The sequence below is a fragment of the Scyliorhinus canicula genome, chromosome 19 (genome assembly GCF_902713615.1).
Source record: "Scyliorhinus canicula chromosome 19, sScyCan1.1, whole genome shotgun sequence".
Classification (NCBI taxonomy): domain Eukaryota; kingdom Metazoa; phylum Chordata; class Chondrichthyes; order Carcharhiniformes; family Scyliorhinidae; genus Scyliorhinus; species Scyliorhinus canicula.
In genome coordinates, this window is record NC_052164.1 from 50,744,025 (window position 1) to 50,764,553 (window position 20,529).

Sequence of the window (20,529 nt, forward strand, 5' to 3'; positions counted from 1 at the left end):
ATATATCTTCTTAAAACAGGGTGGCTTTGCCACAGTGAAGTGGTTGTGCCGGATACCGTAACTGAGCTTTACACAAAAGGAATGTGAAGACACAATGCCACCTATTAGTCCACTGTGACAGATTTATCTTTTAGTAATTACAGGTTTCAGTAAGAACCATGGCAATCATGGTGCGCCACTTGCACAACTTGCTACACTGTAAACTTTCCTCACAATCGAGAGGGTAGTGCTCCCAACACGACTGTGTTCACATTTAAATCCTTTTGCCCAGTTTTTTCTCAAAACAGACCAGGTCTGAAAGCAGTTGCAAAGTGCTACCACAAACCCTTCACTCCACCAGAATGGTCATATATTTTAATCAGATAACTAGACATTGGTTCGAAATGTCTGACATTTACACACCCACACTGTTACATATATGCTTACAAGTCAGAGAGAGCATGTACATCATTGCTACAACTACAGAGAGCAGAGATCTCCTTGCTACAGAGACCAGTACCTCTCCAACATCCACCAGAAAACAGTTAGGAGGTCAGTACAGACCACTTCCCAGAAGGAGGAGGGCAATGCTGCTTCCTCCACATGGAGTTTGGTGCTGCTCCCTGGAAAAGGGCACGTCCCCTCCCCCATTGAGACCAATGACCACTCTCTCCCAGTGGGCTCAGTAAACACGCTGTCTCCCATCGAGGTCAATTAACCCCCCCCCTTGGAGGTCAGCAAACTCCCCTCCCCATTACGGAGGTCAGTGAACCCCCTCCCCTATTGAGGTCAGTGACCCCCATCTTCCATTGAGGAGGTCAGTGACCCCTACCCCATTGAGATCAGTGAACCTCCCCCATTGAGGTAGTCAATGACTCCCCCCTCCCCCATTGAGGAAGTCAGTGATCCCCCCTCCCCATTGAGGAAAGCAGTAAACCCCCCACCCCCCAGTTGAGGTGGTCAGTGACTCCCTCTCTCCCATTGACATCAGTTACCCACCCTTCCCCATTAAGGTCAATGACCCCTCCCCCATTAAGGAGGTCAGTGACCCCCCCTCCCATTGAGAAAATCGGTGATCCCCTCATTGAGGTCAGTGACCTCACTCGCCTCATCAAGGTGGTCAGTCACGCTCTCCTCCCACATTGAGGAAGTCAGTGACCCCTCAGCCCCAGTTGAGGTGGTCAGTGACCTCCCCAATGAGATCAGTAACTCCCCCTCCCCCATTGAGGAGGTCAGTGACCCCATTTACCCATTAAGGTCAAAGAGCCCCCTCCCCAGTGAGGTCACTGACCCCCCCCCCCCCCCCCCCCCCCCCCCCCCGCCTCCATTTCCACTGTAACTGTTTAAATTTCTTGATGGCTCTGTTTTTTCCTCTAGATACTGGCTTAATTTCTGGAAAACTTGCATGTGATTTAATTGCGTGGAATTCAGTGTGTTTATTGTCGCATTGTGATATCACTGAATTTCAGGAGTGCTCTCAGGCCCAGGTCCAGCAGATGGAATCCAATTTTTTTTCAATTGAAACTGTGCCTCAGTAATGGGTTAAATGTTAAGAATAATATTTTGGTACTTGAATGTTTAATATGCGTGTACCTATGCATTTTATATTATGGTTCATCAGTCACAGATCGTTTCCGGGTTTCGTTTAAAGATTCAGCAGCCTTTTGTAAACTATTGATATACTGCTCCAGCCCAGCATTCCACTCAAAACAAAACTGTATCAATCACTCTCTCTGATCAAGAATAAAGATTACTCTGTACTAACAAGTGCAGTGACCAGGGGCAGGAGACCTGGACTGGCGTAACAGTGATTAACAGGTGCCTTTGGTTTGCTTCCTGTATTCAGCAAAATTATCATCCCATCTCATTGTCCTTTCTCCTTTACTCCCAGCTGAATGAGCAGACAGACAACATACACCCAGCTCCCTGCTGCCCTGTAAAGACAGAAAGTCAGAAGTAGCTGAAGTGACTTACACTTTCACTGGCCACAATCTGCCCTGGAATGCCATTGAGATTTAAATGCCTGGATACATGAGGTGCAAGTGTGCCCAGGCTGTCCCGCGTTTGATAGACACAAACTGATTACTTGGAGCTACAGGGTGCTGGCTGGATAGGTAAAGGTACAAAATCATACAAAGGCCACCAGAAGAGGGATGGGGGGGGGGGCATTTTCTTTCACTGTCTTTTGTGCATTATCCCATCTGGAGTCAGCCTCATTGTCTGAAATCCTACAGAATGTATATTTTTAAACCACCCTCGTGAGGACCACAGTGGATTCCATGCCCACAATGAGCTATTAACTTGCCTCATTTCACGATGCCTCCCTCCTGCTCGTGTGGAACTCGGGTTGCCAATCAAATTAATTTTCACTATCCATTTCTGTCTATTTCAATCAGGGAGCAGTTACGTAAAGCTTAATCACAATTGTTAAAGAACTGTGTACACCCACCCACCCCCATTTAAATGCATCCATACTCATACATTCCCATCAAAATTGGTGGAACCTGCTTTCCTGTTAGCTGGTCAAGTTCTTAAACTTACATTTCTACTTTGGAGGGATAAGCATATTGCCCACGCAGCATCACTCCACCTGCCCACAACCCAACCCTCTTACATTTGCCCAATCAACAGGCTGTCCTGCGATGCCATCAAGATCATAAACTTACCTCTACCTCTGAATATTTTCTTCCCTATTTGGCTTTGCATGTATTTGTGTGTGCCCAACTGGGAGGCCAGCCAGGGACAGGCAATAAACATTAGCCTTGCCAGTAACGGCCATGTCATTAAAATGGCGGGGGAGGGATTAAATTAGGACACATCATGAATAAGAAAGATGAGTATGAATATGAATTGGAGGAGTCCTAACTTTAATTCAAGTGCAAGATCAAGTTCATATAAAGAAAATAATAATAATTCTTAAATTCATGATCAGGAGTTTCACTGACAATATATTCTGAAGTTTGTAGATTTTAATCTGTTGGGAACTCCAGTTGGAACCTGGCTTGTCAGTTACGTTTCAACTTTTTAATTGGTGTGCATCCAAAACCACTTCACATTTATATGAATGTACTCTTAGAACTGCAGCCTGAGACAGAACTTTCATACCAGGATTAGCCAATGGAATTGGTAGCCGTATTACACCTTCCCCACCATATCATAGAATCACTACAGTGCAGAATGAGGCCATTTGGCAAATCGAGTCTGCATCGACCCTCTGATAGAGCACCCTACCTAGGCCCACTCCCCATCCAATCCCCTTAACCTAACCTGCATATCCCTGGACACTAAGCACAATTTAGTGTGGGCAATCCACCAAACCTGCACATATTTAGTGTGTGGAAGGAAACCGGAGCACCCGAAAAAAACTCTCTCAGACACAGGGAGAACGTTTAAACTCCACACCGTCACCAAGGCCAGAATTGAACCCAGGTCCCTGACAATAGGAAAAGGAGCTCTTTAAGCCATTCAATCACATCATGGTTGATCTCTATCTCTATTTCAATGTATCTGTTCTTTTCACCATATCACATAATATTCTTAAGTAGTGTAAGTTTATCGATCTCGATTTTGAAAATCTCAATGGCCCCAGAATCCAGCCTTTTGAATGAATTCCATGACCCTTTGTTTGAAGAAATTCGTCCTTATTTCATGTCTAAAGGATCAAGCTCTAATTTTAGGATTATATCTTCTTGTTCCAGATTCTCCACCAGAGCACATAGTTTCTTTGTATCTACCCCACAAACCCCTTAATCATTTTAAACACAAGTTGCAGTCACCAACATGAAAAGTTATGTCAAGCTCTCACAGATCAAGATTAATGCAACCTGGAAACTGGGATTTTTAAAATGTGATGTAATTTTGAGAAAAATCTATACTGCATGCGTAAATCTGTGATCAGCATTTCAGGACCTGATGATGTATGATGTCTTCCCAAAGTGAAACATTTCAAGTGCTGTTTTGTAATGGTTGCATGCATTTAATATTTGACGGATCTTTTCCCTTAGACACTTGTAATCATCTTACTGAGAGATATGGGGCTATGACTCCCTGGTACAGAATTCTACTGGATCTAATCAGTATTGGAATTAATAATAAGTCCTAATGAAATATCATTAAATACAATAACCACACATTGGACAGCTCTGATACAGCACATCAAGGATAGACTGGGCATTGTTTAACACACACTGTGAAAGTATTGCTAAGAAATAGACAGAGTAATAATCCCTGAGCATTGATGGGTGCCATTGTAGCAACTGGTCCTCAGAGTTGCCAGGTTGATGGCGAAAACCTGATCGGTGATCAATATCTGCTGAGTGCAGCTAGATGTGGACATTGGACAAGGATGGGATGGGACTTGATATGGGGACCAAAACACCTGCATCGAAGAAAGTCCCACTGAAGGCTTTAACACCCCCAGAATTGCATGGGTTGACTCCTTCAGGAGGGGAGTAAGGAACAAAAGGAAAATAAATTTTAACTACTTATTGATCTCACTTGTTTCACTCATGGTCAGATAGAAACGAGTCTATTTCCCCAGTACACAGCAATCAAACAACAATGAATGATGCATTTTCTATGATACATTTAGGAAATAATCCCACATTATACATATAAAATGTGAAAACCTCAATACACTCAGGCGTGTCGCGTCTTTTCGTCCGACGTCACTTCGTCCAACGACACTTTGTCCACGTCTTTTGGTCCAACGTCTTTTTGTCCGCCCGTCTTTTGGTCCAACGTCACTTCGTCCAATTATCCAATTACAAATTAACTCCGTATAAAACCATTTAATTGATAAAATGCAAGTACAATACAGCAAGTGAATTTAGTTGCTAAAATGCAAGTAATTGATAAAATGCAAGTAAAATGCAAGTTGAAAAATGCAGTTTTAAAATCTAAAAATGCAGTTAAAAAATCTAAAAGTTTACTAATTACTTCAAATTCCCGAAATTACTTAAAATTGATGTAAATTGTAAGCAACATTCCTCAAGAAATCAATTTTTGTTGTAGAATCATATTCAACGGCCAATCTTTTGAGGCGTTCAGTTATTTTCTTATATCGCGTACATGAAGTCGACTGATCTCCCCGAAGAATTTGAGCCTTTTTGCCTATTATGAACCCTTCCTCTTCCTTCAGAGTTTTGATTAACCTCCAGATATTCAAATGAGCTCCACCCGCCGAACGCTTTATGGCAGAATGAAACCCCTCAGCAGCATTATTTGTTCTCGGTAGATCTTGTAGAACACGCTGATTAACATTCCATACAGCTGTCGGGAATGTAGGTGTTTCACTCCTTCGTCTGGCACCACGTCCTCTCACAATGCCTATGTAAGTCAAGTCAAAGTAAACGATGAATTCAGCAGGTATTTCTTCATCGTCTATCAAATAGTGGAGTGGAGTGGAGTGGTACAAGTTACAAAAAGTCAAGTTACAAAAAGTCTTAGACAAAAAAATTATTAGTAAACTTTTAGATTTTTTAACTGCAATTTCAGATTTTTAAACTGCATTTTTCAACTTGCATTTTACTTGCATTTTATCAATTACTTGCATTTTAGCAACTAAATTCACTTGCTGTATTGTACTTGCATTTTATCAATTGAATGGTTTTATACGGAGTTAATTTGTAATTGGATAATTGGACGAAGTGACGTTGGACCAAAAGACGGGCGGACAAAAAGACGTTGGACCAAAAGACGTGGACGAAGTGTCGTTGGACGAAATGACGTCGGACGAAAAGACATAGCACCACACTCAGGATACATCAAGTGTTAATGGACCATTACATACTGCATGCATTTACTGCTATCCTTGGAGACACGAGTGTGGGTTGTCAATACAAGTTGCACACATTGGTGTGAAAGGAGTAATACAGCAGCATTTTGATTTTTGTAATTTTAGATTTTCAGCCTCTGGAGTACTTTGCTTTTGTAAATGTGAAGGGAGGTTGTGCAGTTCAGAGTGTGACCATATCTCACTTTGCATGCTGGCTACATACTGTTGACACAGTACGAAAGACACAGCTGCCCTACCTGAAATTGTGTTGTTCAAACTTGATGCAAAAGTACATGTTGTAAAACAATTCACTGGCGCATTACTCACTCTCCATCCCACAAACCATTCCCAGAGTGTTCCTGCAGAGAGCTGACACTGTCTGGTTACTGCATTTACAACTTATTGTTACGCAGCAGCGATCCCTTGATGCACAGGCCTTATAAATATTGTATGTTTGTACCTTTTTTACTGTTTGTATATCTGATCACGACTGTTAAAAGTGCTGCTTTTGAATCTGTGATTACACCTCTGCTTTACAAATGTTAAAGTTTTTGACATTAAAATATCCATTGTGTAACTCTGTGTACAACATGCTTAAAAAAAAAAGGAGGGAGGCTGTAGCTCCATCAGCCCCTATATCTGTCTTGGTTTCTTTGGTTCCATTCGACTGAATGTTAATGTCCAAAAAAATGATTGCACAATATGTACTGTCTTTTCTGATTAACGGTTGGGTTTTAGAATCGAGTTGCAGGAAGTCACCACCAGGGGCTGACCCGCCACTTGTATATTTCACATCAGCAGCTCAGCTTGTGAAACACGCTGGGCTCTATATTAGTACAGAGCCTATTCATTCAATTAGATAATTGATGATCTGCCTACTCCATTTATTCTCCTGAGCTCTCGCTTTGCCGAACAAAATCTATTGGACTCGTCTATGAGGCTTCAATCAACCCAGCCACAGTCTTTTAAGGAAGAAAGTTCCAGATTTTTGCTACCCTTTCTGTGAAAAAGCGTCTAACTCTTATTTTAAGATTATACCCTCTTGTTCTTCATTGCCCCAATGGAGGAAGTAATATTTTGTATCTACCTTACCAAATACTTTTAATATTTTAAACACCTCGCTCAGATTGCCCCTCAAGTTTCAATTCTCAAGGAAATTTAATTCCTAACAATCAGCCTATTCACGAGTAATACCTTTGATTCAAAGTACTTGGAATTGTTTGATCAATGGGATGAAGCTGACAGAAGTTCTTCTAATCGGCACCTGTCTGGAGGCAGGTGTGTCCTCCAGTGTAACAGCATCTAAAAGATTCGGTGACAGGGTCTTTTTCACCACCCAGAGGTTGCAGGTACAAAGCCAAGACTGTTGATGCTGCCTACCTCAATTATCACAGGATTGGTAAGTTTACAGTAACAGGAAATGGAGGACCTTTTCTACTTTTCAGGCCCCACCTGATCTTTCCAGCCCATTCTATAGATATCTACTTTCATCCTGCCACAGAGTGGCATGCTGGTGAGAAGCTGGCAGCCTGCACTCAAGGTGATTGATTGGCCTCTACCATCTTTAGTCATAGCCCAAGCTATAACATGCATGTAAAAGTGTACGTTGCCACAGCAACTGGGAGACCAGTTGGCTTAGTTGGCTGGATAACCAGAATGGAACAGATGGGTGCATACAGCAAGGGATTCAATCCTGTGGGGTGGGATGGATTTGGGCTTTTCTCTTTGCCCAGCCTGTGCTGGAGGTTGTGATGCTGTGGGTCAGAACTGTTTTGGATGGAGTGCTCAAGAAGAAGAATGCAAAGGGTAGCATTTTTCACGTTCGCCACTGAAAAGGTCAGGGGAAATATGTCTCCTCTCTTAATGGCTGTCCTGCAGTCATTTAACACTTTGTGAAGTACTGACAGGCTTGAGATGGTCCTACAAGTTCCTATCTGGGGAGGAAGTGGGGAGGGGCTGGTTTAGCACACTGGGCTAAATCGCTGGCTTTTAAAGCTACCAAGACAGGCCAGCAGCACGGTTCAATTCCCGTACCAGCCTCCCCAAAAAGGTGCCGGAATGTGGCGACTAGGGAACTTTTCACAGTAACTTCATTGAAGCCTACTCGTGACAATAAGCAATTTTCATTTCATTCATTTTCAAGTTCTGCATCAGAGAGCTATTAGCCAATCTTACCGGCCGGCAGGTGTGTGCTCCCAACAACAAACCAGGGGTGATGGCCACTGCTGGGACTACACAAAATCCTATGAGTCAAAGTGCCAGACGCCCAGGGTGCAGGTGAGTCACACACTTTTGACTTGACTTGATTCAGTCACACATACTCCGATCCTGAAAAGGTCTTGCTAAGAACTCAGCGCTGCTGAGACAACAGCTTCTGACAGGTGATAAGGGTGTGAGCAACATATGTCAGCCAGGCATACATGTTGGGCGGGATTCTCCGACCTCCCGCCCATCCGCTGGCTGCTGTACTCTCCGGCGCCATTTTTCAGGTGGGATTCCTGCCACACCAGTCTGAGGCCGTTGGCAGCGGCGCCCCAGCAATTCACTGGGCCCCAATGGACCGAGCGGCCGGCCGTTTTTGGCCAGTCCTACTGGCGTGGGTTACGTATGGTCCCACATGGCAGGAAAGTCGGCGTGGGCGGTCCTTTGGGGGGGGGCAGGGCACAGGGGCGCGTGGGGGGATCCGACCCTGGGGGGGCCTCCACGGTGGCCTGGTCCGCGATCGGGGCCCACTGATCTGCAGGCAGGTCTGTTCCGTGGGGGCACTTCTTCATTCTGCGTTGGCCCCTGTAGTGCTTTGCCATGGCCGGCGCGGAGAAGAGAAACCCCTGAACATGCGCCAAAATGCGACGGCCGGTCTGCGCATGCACGGAATCACACGTCCAGTTCCGCGCATGCGCGAACTCGCACAGTCCCTTCGGCGCCGGCTGGAGTGGCACCAACCCCTCTGCCGTCTACCTAGGCCCTAGACAGGTGAGAATTCCTCACCCGTTGACGCCGGAGTCGTTGCCGCTGGTTTTCCCACTGGCATGGCGACTTAGTCACCGGAAGGGAGAATCCCGGCCTTTGTTTTGAGACTGAGTTTTAATTTAGGCTAAAATGGAGGGATGAAGAGGATCATGTGACCTGTTATACATTATGCTGATGACAAACCTGGGTGGCTTAAAGATTTGGATGAGAATGTACAAGGCATGATCAGTAAGTTTGCAGATGACACTAAAATAGGTGGTATTGTAGACTGTGAGGAAGGTTATCAAAATTGCAGCAGGGTCTTGATCAGAGGGGAATGGATAGAGAAATGGCAAGTGGAGTTCAATATAAATAAATGTGAGGTGTTGTATTTTGGAAAGTCAAATCAAGGGAGGACTTTCCAATGATTAGTCGGACCTTAGGGAGGATCATGGAACAGGGGGATCTTGGAGTTCAGTGCTTGGTTCTCTAAATGTGGAGTCACAGGTAGATAGGCAGTGAAGAAGGCTTTTGCTATACTGGCTTTCATCAGTCAGGGCATTAAGCATTCAAGTTGGGAAGTTATGTTGCAGTTGTACAGGACATTGGTGAGACTGCACATGGAGAATGGTGTTGAGTTTTGGTCGCCTTGCTAAAGGAAAGATGTTATTAAACTGGACAGAGTGCAGAAGAGATTTACCAGGATGTTGCCAGAACTCGAGGGACTGAGTTATAGGGAGAGATTGGACAGACTAGGACTTTGGAGCGTAGAGACTGAGGGGTGACCTTATGGAGGTGTATAAGATCATGAGAGGTATGGATATTGTGAATGCACTCAGTCTTTTTCCCAGGGTTGGGGAATCGAGAACTAAAGGGCATAGGTTAAAGTCAAGAGGGAAAAGGACCTGAGGATCAGTTTTTTTACACAGAGAGTGGTACGTATGTGGAATGAGCTGCCAGAGGAAATGGTTGTGGCAGGGACATTGACAACATTTAAAAGGCATTTGGACAGATATGTGGATAGGAACGGTTTAGTTTAGAGGGATATGGGCCAAATGCAGGCAAATGGGGTTAGCTTAGATGGGCTTTTTGGTTGGCATGGGCCAGTTTGGGCCAAAGGCCCTGTCTCCGTGTCGTAGATTCTGTGATTAAAGATGGGCTCAGGTTGTTTTACTGGGAAGAAGGCGCAAGCTATAGACATGGCAGAAGCACATGTACTGACAGTGTTAGTCTCCAAAGTCCTTGGGAAGATGTTAAGAATGTCAGGTGTTGTAAACAGTTAACGAACCACAGAATTCCAACAGTGCAGGAGACCATTCAGCCCATTGAGTCTGAAAGAGAATCCTACTTAGGCCCACTCCCCCGCCCTATGCCTGTAACCACATCTAACCTCCACATCTTTGTACACTAAGGTGCAAATGTTGGCATGGCCATTTGTTATGAGCCAGGGTTGAGAGAACCCCAAAGTGTATCATGGAGTTCAGCTGACCCACAACTTTTAATAGATTGTGGTATGGGGAGCACATGGCCCACTCTACAGTCGTGGTACAGCAGAAATGGAAAAGTATTTTTAAAAGCAAAACAATGTTTATTCTATGAACTCCCGTTAACTTTTTAAAAACATACAGTGAACATCTTAGCAACCATTAATTCAAATACAACCCCCAAAGAATACAACACTAAGTAATGCTTACTTTCATTTTAACAGCCATAAAACTTTTTTAAAAACATTTTAACAGAAGCACATCAGGTTTAAATTCACTACTGAGAACAGTTATAACTCGGAATTCACCAAATGATCAAGAGATAGTCTTTACATGGCAGAGAGAACAACATTACACATTCTGTGGCTGACTGCAGTTCCCGCACTGAAATGAAACCAAAAAAACAGACACACCTTAGCTTTTCTCAAAGTGAAACTAAAAGCTGACAGACAGCCCAGCTCCACCCACACTCTGACATCACTCCAGAAATAAATTCTTCAAGGTACACCCACTACAGTTATTCTATTAAAAAACACCCATTTCTTAAAGGTACTCTCACATGACACAATTCAACAAACCTGCACATCTTTTGACTGTAGGAGGAATCCACAGCATCTGGAGGAAACCCAAGCAGACACAGGGAGGAAATGCCTTATTGAACCACTGCAAACCATATGGTGTAGGTGTACCACAGTGCTGTAAGGAAGATAGTTCCAGGACTTATAATAATAATTTTTATTAGTGTCACAAGTAGGCTTACATTGACACTGCAATGGAGTTACTGTGAAAATTCCCTAGTTGCCACACTACAGCGCCTGTTCGGGTACACTGAGGGAGAATTCAGAATGTCTAATTCACCGAACAAGCATGTCTTCCGGGACTTGTGGGAGGAAAGCATAGCACCCGGAGGAAACCCACAGATATGGAGAGAACGTGCAGACTCTGCACAGACAGTGACCCCATCCGGGAATCGAACCCGGGTCCCTGGCGCTGTGAAGCAACAGTGTTAGCCACTGTGTGGTCGTGCCGCCGGCAGTGAACGAAAAGCGATATAGTTATATTTGAACATACAAACAAGTAGGCCACTCGGCCCCTTGAACTTGCTCTGTATTCAATAAGATCATGGTGGTTCTAATTTTATACTCAACTTCACATTCCTGCTTACACCTGACAACCTGTCACTCCCTTGCTTCTCAAAAATCTAACTACTTCAGCCTAAAATATATGAGACCCTGCCTCAACCACCTATTGACGAAAATAATTCCAAAGTCTCACAACCCTCTGATAGAATTCTTTTTCACCATCTCAGTACTAAAAGGCTGACCCATCATTTTTAAACCGTGATCTTTCGTTCTACATTTCCCGACAGGAGGAATCATCCTCTCCACATCTACCCTGCCAAGTCCCCTCACAACTTTTCTTTAATTTAAAGTGCCCAATTTTTTTTTCTCTCCTCATATTAAGGGGCAATTTAAAGAACAAAGAACAATACAGCACAGGAACAGGCCCTCTGGCCCTCCAAACCTGTACCGGTCATGATACCACTCTTGGCCAAAACCCTCAGCACTTCCTTGGGCCGTATCCGTCTATACCCTTCCTATCCATGTATTTGTCGAGATGCCTTTTGAAAGCTGTCAATGTATCTGCTTCCACAACCTCCCCTGGCAAGGTGTTCCAGGCACTCACCACCCTCTGTGTAAAATTCCTGCCCTGTACATCTCCTCTAAACGTTACCCCATTGACCTTAAACCTATGCCCCCTAGCGACTGACTCCTCCACCCTGGGGAAGAGTGCCTGTCCATCCACTTTATCCATGCCTCTCATAATCTTGTAGACCTCTATCAGGTGGCCCTTCAACCTCCGTCGTTCCAATGAAAGCAGCTAACAGCACCGCTAACACCCTCCAGAACAGGCAACATCCTGGTAAACCTGCTCCGTGTAAACATGTACTAGATGCTGTGGTATGAAGAGGCAAGAGATCAGCTCCTTTTTCACCAACACACCTTTAATGGTTTAAATTCACTCTGCACAGAACTCTACAGATCATCACAAGCTCCAGAGTCCACCTGAAGCCCCGTTACATATCAGTGTCAATCACTGAACACTTAACATAAATGAGACAATCATTGAACACTTAACATAAGTGGCAGGGGCAGCACGGTAGCATGGTGGTTAGCATAAATGCTTCACAGCTCCAGGGTCCCAGGTTCGATTCCCGGCTGGGTCACTGTCTGTGCGGAGTCTGCACGTCCTCCCCGTGTGTGCGTGGGTTTCCTCCGGGTGCTCCGGTTTCCTCCCACAGTCCAAAGATGTGCGGGTTAGGTGGATTGGCCATGCTAAATTGCCCGTAGTGTCCTAAAAAGTAAGGTTAAGGGGGGGTTGTTGGGTTACGGGTATAGGGTGGATACGTGGGTTTGAGCAGGGTGATCATTGCTCGGCACAACATCGAGGGCCGAAGGGCCTGTTCTGTGCTGTACTGTTCTAATGTTCTAATAAATGAGACAACTAATTGCAATGTCTCTTAACCCATTACTTAACAGTCTCCCCTTCCTTGGAGAAAAAAAAACAATTAGTTAAAAAAACAAAATTTCAAGAAACTAAAATTTCAAGAAACTAAAACACACACCTGATTCCCCTTTTTTTTAAGTAGAAGAAAAACAAACATTCACAGAAACAGGCGCCCTTCATTCACGATATCTAAAAGTTTCTGTGAACTAGCCCCTCTTTTCGTGAAACAGTCTGACAGTTGATAGCTACTGTCAACCCATTTAATTTTTGTTATTTCCCCTCTGTCCAACATCTGCTTTAAACTTGCGATGTCTATCCGTAACCTCTTTTCATTGACACTTTTTGTAGAGTGCACATTTTCCCACAGAGATTTATTGTCAATGTGACAGTCAATAGGTATATTACCAAAATCCACTAATCCCAAAATTTCTGTCAATATCTGACTTATATAAAAGGCCATATCCACCGCTTCCACTAAGCTTAATGTCTCAGCAGACAAAGTGCTTTTGATCACTCTCCTTATTTTCTTTGTTTCCCACACAAGAGGGCAACATTTACCATTGTTCCCCAAAAGAAAAATTATAAAACCTCCTGCGCTTGAAACTCCATCACATAAATTTGCATAGGACGCATCACTAAAACTATGAGTTTCAAATGCCTAGGATCACCTAAAACAGGGAACTTCAAAACACACTCCTGCATTTTTAGTTTGGCCAACACTTTATTTGCTCTTATTATGTCTTCCACTTTGGATCATTCACCTTTGTACTCAATTCTAAAACATCAAAACTCACGTCCGGTCTAGTCTGTCTTCCTAACCAGTTCAGTTGCCCAATTAAACTTCGCAGTTGCTATTTTTCTATCTTCGAAACCATTGCGCCTTTTTGTGAAACCCGGCCACGACTAATTGCTATTGGACTGATGCTTTCCAAGTAAGATTGCTGACGTAAAGTTGCCCCTAACTGAGTCTGTCCGATTTCCAAACCAATATATTTAAATGCACCGGAAGCCTGACTTCCAACCCTTAATTCTTTCCTCAAACCAGAAATTACAATAGCTTCAAAATCACTAGTCCCACCCCACAAAAAATCATCGACATGCATCATGAAGATGCCAGCAAGATTTCCTTTATAGTGCCAGTAAAACATTGCAGGATCTGCTTTCAACTGGCAACAGCCTAACTTTAACAAGACTGACCTCACCGAAAAGTACCACACTCTAGATGCATCATTTAATCCATATACACATTTGTTCAACTTCCACAGTACCTCTTCTGTGTTAGCTGCTTATTTAGGAGGCTGGAGAAAAATGTCTCTCTGGAGCTGATGCCCCTGCAAAAAAGCAGCTTTTATATCTATAGATTTGCAGTCCCATGCCTTTGTGCCTAATAGAGCCAAGAAGATCTCTAAAATAACCTTTCCTGCTGTAGATGAATCTACCCTTAAGTCCTGATCGTCTAAGTTTTCTTCAAATCCCCTTGCCACATGCCTGGCCTTTGCCTTATAAGTTCCATCTGGAAGAAGCTTTTCTGTACAAATCCATCTGTGGGACACAGCTTTTTGTCCCCTATCCGGTACTTCCATGTATACCCCAAATTCACTCCAACTATGCAATTCTTGCTGTTTAGCATCTTTGATAACTTTTTCATCTAATTTATTTGAAGCCACCAAAATCTCACGTGCATGTGGGCTTCTACTTCTATTAGTGTTCGTAGTCTTACTCCTGTTCCGAGATCTTGATAAACTACGTCCCCTTTCCTGCCTGGTATCTCGTTCTGTACTGCTACTGCTTGATCTTTCTCTTCTGAGGCGGGATGTCCTTTCAATAGTTCTCGACCTTTTCCTGCGAACCTGTTCACTATCTGATGTACTATCTGAACTAGCACTGCGTTTCTGTGCCCTCCATTTTTGAACTTCATTTTCCCAATCCATTGTCTTAACTTCCTCCCCTGAATGCTGTACATTCAACCAATGTTTATACTTTCCAGTGGCCTTCCCTGCTCTACTAATAACAGTTGCATCCTTCCATTGACTAGACCCTTCAGGCAAGTATGTCACTTTTGTACCAACCTTTGGCAGTTGCTCTTTCGTAAAAATGGCCTGATCTAATTTATCAGAAGTGTCGTGTTCCTCTACAGAAACCCTGTCTATATCAGTTAACTGGTCCTCATAATTCTGTAACATATGCGTACCAGATGACTCTGGTTCCTCGTCTTGTCTGTCTGCTCTGTCTAAATTTGAAAATTTGTAATCGGTACCCATTATCCTTGATGAATGTACCCTAACAATTTGATTACCATGTTGCAAAATAGATGTTTTGCCATCTATGCCTATGATCTTCCCTAGGCCTTTCCATTCATTAGAATTGTCTCTCTTATAGTATACCATTTCTCCTTGTTGAAAAACGACATCTGATGGCCGTACATTATGTCTTAAAGCTCTGCGAATTCTTTCAGAGACTTCTGCTTCCAAAAAAGCTTTTCTACTGCTATGTAACGCGTTTAAATGTTCAGCAAAACCTGAGCTAATTGTAGTCCCTTCCCAAGCTGGAGGCTGGTCATCCAAAATGAAGGGAATTTTAGGATTTCTACCAAACACTAATTCATAAGGACTATAGCCCCCAACCATCTGCAATGAATTCTTTGCATGTACCGCCCATGCTAAAGCTGAATTTAGCATGCAGTTTGGTCGATCTCCCAAAATTTTCCGAAGCATGTCATCGATAACAGCATGATTTCTTTCGCAGACACCATTACTAAACGGGCTTTCAGCAGCCGTGTTCATAACTCTGATATTCATGTTTTCACACATATCCCTAAACTCATCATTAGCAAATTCTCCCCCATTGTCCGTAAAGAATTTTGCTGGTGGACCCATTCCTGTCCCGATCCATTTTCCCACAATTTTGTCCAAAATTACTCTTTTCTTTACTTCATACAATCGTTGATTGACTAAATCTGGTAGCTAAATCCACAAAATGCTAAATAAATATATTGTTTGCTTTGTCCCAGATCTTAAGGTCCATGGCCACAATGTCATTAAAATCCCTGGCCAAAGGTAGGGTTACTATCGGTCGTGCTGGTGTCCTTCTGTACTTCCTGCAAACTTCACAACGATCACTAACCTGTTCTATTAGCTTAGAATAGTCATCATCCCTTACCCCTGCATCCTTTAATAAATTTTTCAGCCTCCGAGGAGACGGATGTGCAAATTGCCTCTGTGGTTTTACTACAATAAGCTTTTTACCAGCTAAAGTCGCATTATCAACTGTCATTAATACATCCTTAACCACTCTACTTGAAACATTATTTGTCAATAATGGAATACAATAATGTCCCGACTGTGTAAATTGTAAGTCCACCGTCTTTCCAAAAACTGTTGCCTTATCCTGTTCCATATCCAGCTTCATGTGTGCTTTCTTCATCGACGGTCTGCTCAGAAGCAAAGGTATCTCACTTGATACAATATCCGTGCTAATAAAATTATTCACTTCAGCAATATTGCAAGGGATCACCACTCTTTTCAGCGACTTCAGATTATCATCCCCAAACCTGAAACTTGTGGAACTTTTAAATTCCTTAACCTTGTTACGATTTTCAGTATCCAATGAGTCCAGATAACAATTTAACCAGTCAATCCCACACACAGTGGATGTGCAGCCACTGTCCAATACAGCACAGTTAAAAGATTCTGCAACCAACACCCTCATTACCGGCGTAAAACAGCGTGTTAATGGGACAATGCCTTCTTTCTGGTCACTATCTTTTTCCTCTTCTGACTCTTCCGTGTCATGTGTTGCTTCAAATACTCTATCATAACAAGTTGGACAGTTGAAAGCATAATGGTATTGAGAGTCACATCGAAAACATCGATTTATCATGCCCCGTGCATTTCTGGGGTTCATCCTCCTATTGTAGGTTCTAACTGGGTTTCTGTCTTCATAATTTCCTTGTCTCGGTCTTCTTTTATAGTCTTGAGGCATGTTCGTAGCCATACGATTTCGCCATCCTGTTAGTACTGTATCTTCCATATTATGCCTTGTAGCAGGCTGACCTATTTGGGTCATCAGAGCCATTGGAATCGAATGTTTCCCCCAAAATATTTTTAAAGCTGCTGTCATCTGTTCAAATAAACTATCGTTATTCGTAAACTGAACTCCTGTCAAAACCAGGAGCCTATCCATGTTGCTCACTCTAGCACAGTCAAGTAATTTAAAGGCCAACACAGACTGTGGAAATTCCAGCCTATGTTTCTGCAGCTTTTTATATAGTCTGCCAAATTCCATTATATAGTCTTCCATAGATAAATCCTCCATTTTCCGGAACTTATCATAATCCGACCATGCTTCATACGCACTTAACAAGTCATCTTTCTTATAAATCTTGACCATATAAAGTAATAAAGTCGCCAGACCTTCTTCTGAGTCTAACTCTTCCAACTCCAGCTCAGAAAGCACTTTGTTTCGGATTTTACTGCCATATGGTAAAGAAAGAACCAATGCCATACCTTGTTTTCTCTTTCCTAAAGCAGTCACCTTAGTCCACATAACTAGTGCACTTCTCCATTGGTCATATGATTCCCTTTCAGAAAATAGGGGAGGATAATCATGACCAGCCATCTTTGTCCTGGGTTCAGCCATGTTTCCCTTTTTTTTTCACTCCTTCGTTTGATCTGGAAAAATTGTATCTTTCAAGCCTTCACATTTACACAGCAACCATTCTCTGCTACCATTGTTAGCATGTACTAGATGCTGTGGTATGAAGAGACAAGAGTTCAGCTCCTTTTTCACCAACACACCTTTAATGGTTCAAACTCACTCTGCACAGAACTCTACAGATCATCACAAGCTCCAGAGTCCACCTAAAGCCCCTTTACATATCAGTGTCAATCATTGAACACTTAACATAAATGAGACAATCATTGAACACTTAACATAAATGAGACAACTAATTGCAATGTCTCTTAACCCATTACTTAACACTCCGCACCCTCTCCAAAGCGCCTCCACATCCTTCTGGTAGTGTAGCGACCAGAATTGTGTGAAATATTCCAAGTGCGGCCTTACCAAGATTCTATACAACTGTAGCATGACTTGCCAATTTTTATACTCAATACCCCATCCAAAGAAGACAAGCATTCATATGCTTTCTTGACTACCTTATCTACTTGTGTTGCCACTTTCAAAGATCTGCAGACCTGTATGCCCAGATCTCTCTGACTTTCTATATTCCATTTATTTTGCCATTTATTGTATATTTCTCCTCTGGTAGATCTACCTAAATGCATTACCTGACATTTGTCCAGATTAAACTCCATTTGCCATTTCTCTGCCCAAGTCTGCAACCAATCTGTGTCCTGCTGTATCCTCTGACAAACCTCAACACTGTCTGTCATTCCACCAACCTTGGTGTCATCAGCGAACTTACCAGAATCATAGAATCCCTGCAGTGCAGAAGGAGGCCATTCGGCTCATCGAGTCTGCACTGGCCTTTGGAAAGAGCACCCTACTTAAGACCACACTTGTCCAATCTATCCCCGTAACCCAGTAACTCCACCTAACCTTTTTGACACAAAAGGGCAATTAAGCATGGCCAATCCACCTAACCTGCATATCTTTCGACTGTGGGAGGCAACTGGAGCACCCGGAGGAAACCCATGCAGACACGGGAAGAAAGTGCAAACTCCACACAGTCACCCAAGGCTGGAATTGAACCTAGGACTGTGAGGCAGCAGTGCTAACCACTGTGCCACCATGCCGCGATGACTAATCAGACCAGCTACATTTTCCTCCAAATCATTTTATGTGTACTACAAATAGAGGTCCCAGCACTAATCCACCTAACTCTCCTGCACATCTTTGGCTTATGGGGGTGAGACCCATGCAGACATGGGGAGAATGTGCAAATTCTGCACGGACAGTGACCCGGGGATGGGATCAAACCCAGGTCCTCAGCGCCATGAGGCAGCAGTACTAACCAGTGCCCCATCATGCCCCCCCCCCCCCCCTCTGGATCTTATATATTTCAATCAAATTGCTTCTTACTCTTCTAAACTTAAGTCTAGCATGTCCAACCTTTCCTCATAAGACATCTCGCCAATTCCAGGTATTAATCTAGTTCATAACCTCACAAGATATAGGAGTAGAATTAGGCCATTAGACCCATCTAGTCTGCTCTACCATTCTATCATGGCTGATATGTTCCTCATCTACTACCTACAATGTTACAGGCCAAGAACTGGATTGTGAAATCAGCCAGAACATCACCTCCCTAGAACACAGGACCTAGGGGCAGGAGTAGGCAATTTAGCCTCCCGAGCCTAACACCCTCAATGTGATCGTGGCTGATCCCATCCTGGCCTCAACTCCACCATCCTGTCCGTCCTCCATAACTCTTCAGCCCATTACCAATTAAAAATCTGTGTAACTCCTCCTTAAATTTACTCACTGTCCCTGTATGCATGGCGCTCTGGGTGAGCAAATTCCACAGATTCACAACCCTTTGGAAGATGTAGTTTCTCTTCTCTGAAGATTGCCACTCAAGTCGATAGAGCCATGAAGAAGGCTTATAATGTGTTAGCATTTATTAACAGGGGGCTTGAGTTTAAGAGCTTATGCTGCAACTATATATGACCCTGGTGAGACCAAATTTAGAGTATTGTGTGCAGTTCTGGTCACCTCATTATAGGAAGGATGTGGAAGCATTGGAAAGGGTGCAAAGGAAATTTACCAGGATGCTGCCTGGTTTGCAGGACAGGTCTTATGAGGAAAAGTTGAGGGAGCTAGCTCTTATCTCTTTGGAGCGGAGGAGGATGAGAGGCGACGTAATAGAGGTTTATAAGATGATGAGGGGGATAGAGTGGACGTTCAGAGACTATTTCCTCGGGTGGATATAGCTGTTACAAGGGGGCATAACTATAAGATTCAAGGTGGGAGATATAGGAGGGATGTTCGAGGTAGGTTCTTTACTCAGAGAGTGGTTAGGGTGTGGAATGGACGGCCTGCTGTGATAGTGGAGTTGGACACTTTAGGAACTTTCAAGCGGTTATTGGATAGGCACATGGAGCACACCAGAATGAGAGGGAGTGGGATAGCTTGATCTTGGTTTCGGACAATGCTCGGCACAACATCAAGGGCCGAAGGGCCTGTTCTGTGCTGCACTGTTTTATGTTAAATTCTGTTTTCAATTTGTTACCTCTTATCTTAAGCCTATGACCTCTTGTTCTAGAATGCCCCAAAAGAGGAAACATCTGCTCCATGTCTACTTTATCCAGATCTTTTATCATCTTGTATACCTCAATTTGATTTCCCCTCATTCTTCTGAGCTCTAGAGGGTATAAGCCTACCTGTTCAATTTCTCTTCATTTGGCAAAAGCCTCATCTCTGGAATCAACCTAGTAAACCTTCTCTGAATCTGCCTCTAATGCCACTACATCTTTCCTCAAATAAGGGGACGAAAACTGTGCACAATGCTCCAGGTGTGGTCTCATCAATGCCTTATTTAGTTGCAACAACGTTTCCTTACCTTTACTCCATTCCTTTAGCCATAAATACTAAACTTCCATTCATTTTATTATCTGCTCTACCTGCATGCTAGTTTTCTGTGGCTCATGAACAATGACCCCCAGATTCCTTTGGAATGGAGTCTCACCCCATTTAGATAATAAATTGCCTTCCCATTTTTCCGATCAAAATGAATGACCCCACACTTATCCACATTAAACTCAATTCCCCTCAAAATAAATGTACCAAATCAGGATGATGAGTGACTTGGAGGGGACCTTGGTGGTAATACCATGCATCTACTTCCCACGTCCTTCTGGGTGGTAGAGGTTC

The 20,529-nt window shown here is 43.4% G+C and overlaps 2 protein-coding genes across 2 annotated transcripts in view; one reads left to right on the forward strand and one right to left on the reverse strand.

Moving 5' to 3' along the window:
* limd2 (LIM domain containing 2) overlaps positions 1 to 4,443 on the forward strand; it is a 181,398-nt gene extending 176,955 nt beyond the window's left edge. Inside the window, exon 5 of the mRNA XM_038779650.1 lies at positions 3,678 to 4,443. Coding sequence (XP_038635578.1) covers positions 3,678 to 3,729 — 52 coding nt within the window. The 3' untranslated portion in view covers positions 3,730 to 4,443. The remainder of the gene's footprint in view (positions 1 to 3,677) is intronic.
* The window catches only part of ccdc103 (coiled-coil domain containing 103), a 234,428-nt gene that overhangs the window by 213,066 nt on the left and 833 nt on the right, over positions 1 to 20,529 (reverse strand). The window lies entirely within an intron of this gene.